At 45.4% G+C, this 9005-nt stretch overlaps 1 protein-coding gene across 1 annotated transcript in view; it reads right to left on the reverse strand.

Annotated features, from left to right (window-relative positions):
* Positions 1 to 3333, reverse strand: part of MILR1 (mast cell immunoglobulin like receptor 1) — a 19004-nt gene extending 15671 nt beyond the window's left edge. Inside the window, exons 1-2 of the mRNA XM_023511220.1 lie at positions 3231 to 3333; positions 3097 to 3138 (exon numbers count right to left, since the gene is read on the reverse strand). Coding sequence (XP_023366988.1) covers positions 3097 to 3138; positions 3231 to 3285 — 97 coding nt within the window. The 5' untranslated portion in view covers positions 3286 to 3333. The remainder of the gene's footprint in view (positions 1 to 3096; positions 3139 to 3230) is intronic.
* Between the last annotated feature and the right edge of the window lie 5672 nt (positions 3334 to 9005).

The raw sequence follows: 9005 nt of genomic DNA on the forward strand, positions 1-9005 counted from the left end.
AAAAAAAAAAAAAAAGAACATTGAGATGTCAGTTTTCATTCATCAGATTTGCACCAATTTAAAAAATAATTGTATCCACCACTGGGGAGGGCCTGGGAAAATTCACATTCACCCACGCTGTTGGTGACCACAGATAGGTTCAGCCTGTCTGGAGGGCAACCTAGCAGGATGTGGAACTATTTAAATGTACACAGCCTTTGACCTGGAAATTTCACTTCTAGAATTTTATACTACCAAGATACTGTCAAACTCTCATGCACCCATAAAAAATGTTTTGTACAAGGATGCTTATTGCAGCATTGTTTATATCACCAAAAAAAAAAAAAAAAAGAAGAGTAAAACAATCCATAAGGATGGTTAAATGAGTCTTATAAAATATCATACAGCTTTGAAAAATGGTGAGCTTATACCCATATTTGTTACTTAGAAAGATGTCTATGATACATTGTTAAGTAACAAAAAGAAAGAAAAGTTACAAAAGGGTTTGTTTACTATGATGCTGAATAGAAAATAACTATTGATAATGGTTGCTTTTTTTTTTTTTTGAGACAGAGCCTCAAGCTATCCCCCTGGGCAGAGTGCTGTGGCATCACAGCTCACAGCAACCCCCAATTCCTGGGCTCAAGCAAGTCTCCTGCCTCTGTCTCCCAAGTAGCTGGGACAACAGGTGCCTGTTGCAATGCCCAGCTATTTTTGGTTGCAGCCGTCATTGTTGTTTGGCGGGCCCCGGCTGGATTTGAACCCGCCACCTTAGGTGTATGTGGCTGGTGCCTTAGCCACTTGAGCTATAGGCCCCGAGCCTTTTGGTTTGTTTTTGAGACAGTCTCACTCTGTGGCCCTGGGTAGAATGCCATGATGTCATACCTCACAGCAACCTCAAACTCTTAGGCTTGAGCAATCCTCTTGCCTCAGCCTCCCAAGTAGCTGGGACTTTAGTCACCGGCCACAACACCCAGCTATTTTTAGAGACAGGATCTCACTCTTGCTAAGGCTGCTCTTGAAATTCTGAGCTCAAGCAATCCACCTACCTCAGCCTCCCAGAGTGCTAGGATTACAAGGATTGTTTTTGGAAGTACAGAGAGGAAGCGTGCTTGGAGAATGTGTAACAGAACTTTCACATTTTGTATAGTAACAACCACCACCTTGGCTAGTTTATGCTGACAGCTTACTGTATGCCAGGCACTTGTGCAGAGAATAAAGATTGTCTGGTTAAGTCCTCAAGGCAACCTTCCTAGGTGGGCACACTTATACCATTATACACATGAAAGAAATTTTTTTCTTTTTGAAACAGAGTCTCAAGCTGTCACCCTGGGTGGAGTGCGGTGGCGTCATCATAGCTCATAGCAACCTCCTACTCTTGGCCTCAAGTGATCCTCTTGCCTCAATGTTTTCTATTTTTAGTAGAGACGGGGGTGGGGGTGGGGTCTCACTTTTTGCCCAGGCTCGTCTCGAACTTGTGAGCTCAAGCAATCCACCTGTCTCAGCCTCCCAGAGTGCTAGGATTACAGGTGTGAGCCACTGAGCCTGGCCACGTGAAAGAAACTAAGCTCAAAGGGGTCATGCCTTGTGTTGAAGCTATCAGCTGCTAGGTAACAAAACCAGGTTTAAGACCCAGTGGTCTAACTCCATGATAGACTGTCTCCCAGTGTACATTCCTAGTGCTGCTTGAATTATTTTACTGTAACTTTGTGTTGGTTTTCTAGTTAAAACAAAATAACAGGCCAGGAGGGGTGGCTCCTGTAATCCTAGAAGTCTGGGAAGCCCAGGCAGGTGGATTGCTTGAGCTCAGGAGTTCAAGATCAGCCTGAACAAGAGTAATAATAAGAGTATGATAAGAGTATATAAGAGTATGATAAGAGTATAACAAGAAGTAAACAAGCTATCAGAGATTATTAGGATAATGTCAAAAGTTTTAGAGACTGTCATCTCTTAAAAAAAAGAAAAACTAGCTAGATACTGTGGTGGGCACCTATAGTCTAGCTACTTGGGAGGCTGAGGCAAAAGGATCACTGGAGCCCAAGAGTTTGAGGTTGCTGTGGGCTATGATGATGCCATGACATTCTATCCAGGGCAACAAGAGTGAGTCTCTGTCTTAAAAAAGCAAACAGGCTCGGCACCTGTAGCTCAGTGGCTAGGGCACTGGCCACATACCACAGAGCCGGCGGGTTCGAACCTGGCCCAGGCCTGCCAAACAACGACAACCAAAAAATAGCCAGGCGTTGTTGCAGGTGCCTGTAATCCCAGCTACTTGGGAGACTGAGGCAAGAGAATCACTTAAGCCCAAGAGTTTGAGGTTGCTGGGAGCTATGACGCCACAGCACTCTACCGAGGGTGACATAGTGAGACTCTATCTCAAAAAACAAACAAACAAAATCCACAATAACAACAAAATGACAAAGTTAAAAATTTTTTATTATAAAATGATCTTGGGCGGCACCTGTGGCTTAGTGAGTAGGGCACCGGCCCCATATACCGGAGGTGGCAGGTTCAAACCTGGCCATGGCCAAAAACTGAAAAAAAGAAAAAATAATAATCTTACTATTTTGTTACTGAGTCTCAGTAAAAAGGCTCCAACTCCCTCTCTAAAATCATTTAATTTCATTTAAAAATTTTTTTTTATTTTTTGCAGTTTTTGGCCAGGGCTGGGTTTGAACCCGCCACCTTTAGCATATGGGGCCGGCACCCCACTCCTTTGAGCCACAGCGCCGCCCTAAAATCATTTCATTTTAAACAGCCAGTAATTGAAAAGAATTTGTCCTTTGGTTGTTCATCCAGAGCAGTGATCTTCAACCAGTGTGTTGTGTGCCCAAATCTTTAAAGATCATTAATTAAATTATTTTCTAAAGAAGTTCAATGCATAGTAAATATATTCTATTTTTTACTCTTTTTTATGACCAACCTAATTTAAGTGTGCTGCGCAAGTGTAACTACAGGTTCAAGTATGCTCTGAGATTAAAAAAAAAAAAAAGGTTGAAAAACACGGCTCTAGAAGCTTAAGGTACATATTCACGCGTGTTCATGTTTACAGTGGACCATGTCACCACTTCCAAGACGATGTCCGATGTCCATAGTAAGAGAGACATAAATGAAACTTACCGTCTGCTTTTGTTGTCCCACAATCCAGTACGGCCTTCTGAACTGAAAGAGAAAAAAGGAACACAAGAAAGGTCCTTTCCCACATGGTATTTTGGTGTGAAGATTCAAGCCTCAGCATGGCAGTTACAGCTCACCTGTGGCAGAAGAAAACATAGCCCAAAGGAACAGTTTGTTCAAGTGGCCCTGCATTCTCCGGAATGAAGTCAGAGAGGAGCATGGAGGCGGCTTAGGAGCTGGGTAGTGGTGAGTCACTCCGAGAACTTCCTTTTTTTCTCGACCACACTAAGAAACTCACAGGGTCTGGACAAGCTTTGCACGACATGACGACTTGTTGGTTTTTTTTTTTTTTTTTTGAGACAGAGTCTCAAGTTGTCGCCCTGGGTAGAATGCCACAGCAACCTCAAACTCCTGGGCTCAAGTGATTCTCTTGCCTCAGCCTCCCAAATAGCTGGGACTACAGGCGCCTGCCACAAGGCCTGGCTATTTTTGTTGTTGTTGCAGTTTGTCATTGTTGTTTTTAACTGGCCCGGGCTGGTTTCGAACCCACCAGCCTCGGTGTCTGTGGCCAGCGCCGCCATATGAGGACTTGTTGGTTTAACCAACCTCTTTTCCTCCACAAGTTTGTGTAAGAAGAGAGAGATTTGGTAGATTGCCCCTAACAAATGGTAGCTGGGAAAAAAAAAAGAAAAATCTCACTGTTGTTACATGTCTTTGTTAAACCCACCCAGTATCTCTGTCGAGTGTCAGTCCATATGCAAAGGGATTTAGTGGAAGTTTGGTTTAGTCTTTGGAAGGAACTATGACTATGGTGAGCAAAAACACACAAACATGGGCTCAGAAAGGCCTGCTTTGGTTAAATGCTGGTTCCTAGGCTCCACTGCAGACTTAGCGAGGTTGGAGCCTGGGACTCTGATTTCTTTCTTTTTGTGGAGGAGGGGTAGACAGAGTCTAATTCTGTCACCCAAGCTAAAGTGCCATAGCTCACAGTAACCTCAAACTTGGGCTTGAACAATCCTCTTGTCTCAGCCTCCCAAGTAGCTGGGACTACAGATGCCCACCACTATGCCTGGCTAGTTTTTTTTTTTTTTTCAGTAGAGACAGGGTCTCTCTCTTGCTCAGGTTGGTCTTGAATTCCTGTGCTTAAGGGATCTACCCTCCTTGGCCTGCCAGAGTGCTAGGATTATAGCCACTGTGCCTAGGACTCCGATTTTTTTTTTCCTGAGACAGAGTCTCAAGCTGTCACCCTGAGTAGAGTACCATGGCATCATAGCTCACAGCAACCTCCAACTTGGGCTAGAGCGATCTTCTTGCTTTCGTTTTTTTTATTTTTAGTAGAGATGGAGTCTTGCTTTTGCTCAGACTGGTCTTGAACTGGTGAGCTCAAGCAATCCACCAGCCTCGGCCTCCCAGAGTGCTAGGATTATAGGTGTGAGCCACTGAGCCTGGCCTGGGACTCTGATTTTTTAATGAGGGCCCCAAGTGATTCTCGTGCACACTCTAAGAGACACTTTTGCCTCAGTGATTTCTAAATCAGGTAGCCTCAGGAGCTTGTGAGGATGGCGAGTCCCCCAGCACCAGGGGAATGGCTGGTGGAAGAATGTATGGAAGAGATGGGATAGGAGGATGGAGGTGTGAGGGAACTTAGATCAGCCTTTGAAATATAATGCGCAGAGCCACTTCCTGGTGGAGTGGAGACCACCAAGATAGAAGGGCCAGACCATGGGCCTAGGTGGGCGGATCTGTCAGATACACTAGCTGGTCAACCCAGGCCCGAGTCAACAGGACCAGCAAGAGAGGCAGCAGGAAGCTGAATGGGCAGAGCTGCAGTAAGCCAGGACCTAAGGTGTAACCAAATCCCTCATTACAATTTAGGGTCATCTGTGCTAACACCCTGTTCCTTTCAAGTTTGGGAGAGTGAACCCTGAACCCTTACAAAGTTCTGACACCCAAGCTGGCCCACTGTCCAGCCAGGGTTGCTAGAAACTGCTAATATACCAGTGTTTCTGCTTTTAAAATCCTCTTAATCCTTAGCCAGGCATGGTAGCATATGTTTGTAGTCCCAGCTACCCAAGAGGTTGAGGCAGGAGAGTTGCTTAAGCCCAAGAGTTCAAGGCTGCATTGAGCTATGATTATGCCATTGTACTCCAGCCCTGGGTGACAGAGCATAGACCCTGTCTCAGAAATAAGTAAAATAAAATAAAGAAAGTTCTCTTAGTCCATCATGGGTAACTATAGAAGTTCCACTGTAAAATAATTTTTTTTTTTTTTGAGATGGTCTTACTCTGTCACCCTGGATAGCATATCACGGCATCTTAGCTCACAGCAACCTCAAACTTGGACTTAAGTGATTCTCTTGCCTCAGCCTTCTGAGTAGCTGGGACTAAAGGCACCCACCCTAACACCTGGCTATTTTTAGAGATAGGGTCTCACTCTTGCTTAGACTGGTCTCGAACCTGTGAGCTCAGGCAGTCCACCTGCCTCAGCCTCCCAGAGTGCTAGGATTACAGGCAAGAGCCACCACACCTGGCCTTGTAACTAAGTTTTAAATAAAAAATAGAAAACAACCCTAAATGTTCAGTAATAAGGGATGACATTGTGTTGGATGACAATTTTCACAGCTCCTGCTCCCCCATCCCACTACCACCACTCACAAAGAGTTCTGTCCAATTCTGAAAAGGAACATTATGAAAAGAAAGTCAGCCAAGAAAGATAAGAAAAAAATTTGAGAAGAGCAGGAAGAACTTTCCTATCTTCAACATATCTGTTTTACAATAGGCATCATGAAAGTTGTCAGTTGATTAAACCCAATCACAAAAAGCACATGACTTAGTAAATAACCATGTGGGACATTTTTTTTTTTTTAAGACAAAGTCTCACTATGTTGCCCTGGGTAGTGTGCTGTGGCATCACAGCTCACAGCAACCTCAAACTCTTGGGCTTAAGTGATTCTCTTGCCTCAGCCTCCCAAGTAGTTGGGACTACAGGTGCCCACCACCACGCCCAGCTATTTTGTGGGACTTTCTAATGACAAAGTCTTCCTACAGTCTTAGTGGGATTTTCTTTTCTATTGGCTTTTTGTGGCTACAGCAGTTTTATAATATTTTATAAACATTTGGATGAGCAAACTGTCAGATGAATGTACAAAATCCCACTTAATTTTTTCTTTCCTTTGTGTCCGCAACATTCTTTATCAGCTTCCTGTTACCTTTTAGCCACCACTTCTGCCTAGTTGGAAAAAAACCCAGAGAGCAAGAATGGGAGCATTCCAGGTATTCATATTTTCATATAGATTTGTGGACATGGTTTCGCTCCCAGATCCAGAGAGCTGTGTTGTCACAGCACCCTACCAAGGGGGACAAAGTGAGACTCTTTATCAAAAAAAAAGAAAAGAAAAGAAAAAAGATTAGTAATGCAGGTTCACTTTGGATTCTTTCTGTATTACTAATCTTTTTTCTTTTCTTTTCTTTTCTTTTTTTTCTTTGAGACAGAGTCTCACTTTGTCACCCTTGGTAGGATGCCTTGACAACATAGCTCTCAGCAACCTGAAACTCTTGGGCTCAATCAATTCTCTTGTCTTAGCCTCCCTAGTAGCTGGGACTATAGGCACCTGCCACAACACCTGGCTATTTTTAGAGACCGGGTCTCGCTCTGACTCAGGCTGATCTCAAACCTGTGAGCTCAGGCAGTCCACCTGCCTCGGCCTCCCAGGGTGTTAGGATTATAGGTGTGAGCCACTGGACGTGGCCTGCATTACTGTTTTTATGGAGAAGGAAGAAAGAGGGAATAATTCCTGACCTTGACGCTTTTCCTTGGTAATCAGTAAAAGAGGAAGAGCCTCCTTCAAGCCTAGAAGTATAGTTGACTCAGATGGTGATGAGTGGGAGTCGAGATTCCCCAGAGGCCTGGACTCAAAACCACTGAGTTACCGAAAAGATAAAAATACAGTCCCCTCCCCCGTGGACCCACCTGTGGACCCATATGTGCTCTTGGGCAACTCACAAGCGTGCACACTTCCTTCTCTCCTTTAGCACATGCTTCCTTCAGAGAAAATAATTGCTTTGAGTCTAGTAAATTACAGAAATTGAAACAACACACTAAACAAAATATTTAGTAGGTCTGAGCATAATTCGTGTCCACTTACTGTCTCTGCCCCCAGGAGCATCTCCATCCAACCTTCCCACGGGTATCATTTCTTTACCAGTGAAACTACTTAGGCATGGAGTTTTCTTTGGAGGACGGTTTTTAAATTTGAATTTGTCTCTTTTTTTTTTTTTGTTAGAGACAGAGTCTCACTTTATCGCCCTCAGTAATGTGCTGTAGCGTCACACAGCTCACAGCAACCTCCAACTCCTGGGTTTAGGGGATTCTCTTGCCTCAGCCTCCTGGGTAGCTGGGACGACAGGTGGCCGGGGCCGGGATTGAACCCACCACCCTTGGTATTTGGGGCTGGCCTCCCTACTCACTGAGCCACAGGCACCACCCATGAATTTGTATCTTTAACAAATGAGGCTCAAGTGGCTAAGGCACCAGCCACATATACACCTAAGGTGGCGGGTTCAAATCCAACCCGGGCTCGCCAAACAACAATGATGGCTGCAACCAAAAAATAGCCAGGCATTGCGGCGGGTGCCTGTGGTCCCAGCTACTTGGGAGGCTGAGACAGGAGACTCACTTGAGCCCAGGAGTTGGAGGTTGCTGTGAGCTGTGATGCCATGGCACTCTACCCAGGGTGACAGCTTGAGGCTCTGTCTCAAAAAAAAAAATAAAAGGCTACCTATGTTATCTCTTTCTGTTTTGATGCTTTTCCCACCAACTTGGCCTCCACCCTTGACTGGGCAGAGGGTAGGGCTGCATCTCTGAGAACATTGGAGCCTGGGTAGACCCGGGGGCCTTTCAGAAGAACTGCCATGTCTCGAACTCTCAGCTACAACATTCTTTGCTGTGGACAACATGTGTCCTAACAGGCATTATCCTTAACTGTGGTTGGTAGCAATAGTAGCAGCTGCTGCTCACTGCCTAGGTCGGCCCTCCTGCAAATGCTTTCTGCTGGGATCCTTTCACCCGGGGAGGATGACCATCTCTGTTTTACATTTGGGGAAACACAGCTCAGAAAAGCTGACGTGTCTGGAACTCTCAGCTACAAGCAGGAAGCTTGGTGACCACAGATCTGACGCAAAGACCGCAAATGAAACCAGGGGAAATACTGTTTATAGCAGCCAGCAAACATGTCTAGGAGTGCTCTGACAAGGCTCTGGAAAAGGAAAGCAGTTTGTCAAAGGTGACACAATCAATCAGTGGGACGTCTGAAATTAAAAATGAAGGCTCAGCACCTGTGGCTCAAGCGGCTAAGGGGCCAGCCACATACACCTAAGGCGGCAGGTTTGAATCCCCAGCCCGGGCCTGCCAAGCAACAACGGCTGCAACCAAAAAATGGCTGGGTGTTGTGGCGGCCGCCTGTAGTCCCAGCTACTTGGGAGGCTGAGGCAGGAGACTCGCTTGAGCCCAGGAGCTGGAGGTTGCTGTAAGCTGTGATGCCACAGCACTCTACCCAGGGGGATAGCTTGAGGCTCTGTCTCTAAATAAATAAATAAATAAATAAAAGAAATTGAAAAAGAAAATGTTCATCCCTGGACCTGGCACGTTTTAGGGGGCCCAAATCATGCCAAATCCATGTTGTCATGTGTGGAGGCTAAAGCAACTCCATCCTGGATGCTAATCTGCCGTGTTGATTTTGGATTAACCCCAAATGCCCCGAAGATTTCTTTTTTTTTTCTTGTTTTTTTTTTTTGAGACAGAGCCTCAAGCTGTCCCTCTGGGTAGAGTGCCGTGGCATAGCTCACAGCAACCTCCAACTCCTGGGCTCAAGCGAGTCTCCTGCCTCCGCCTCCCAAGTTGCTGGGACTACAGGC

This window comes from Otolemur garnettii, unplaced genomic scaffold (genome assembly GCF_000181295.1).
Source record: "Otolemur garnettii isolate 467f Iridium unplaced genomic scaffold, OtoGar3 scaffold00018, whole genome shotgun sequence".
In the NCBI taxonomy this organism is placed as follows: domain Eukaryota; kingdom Metazoa; phylum Chordata; class Mammalia; order Primates; family Galagidae; genus Otolemur; species Otolemur garnettii.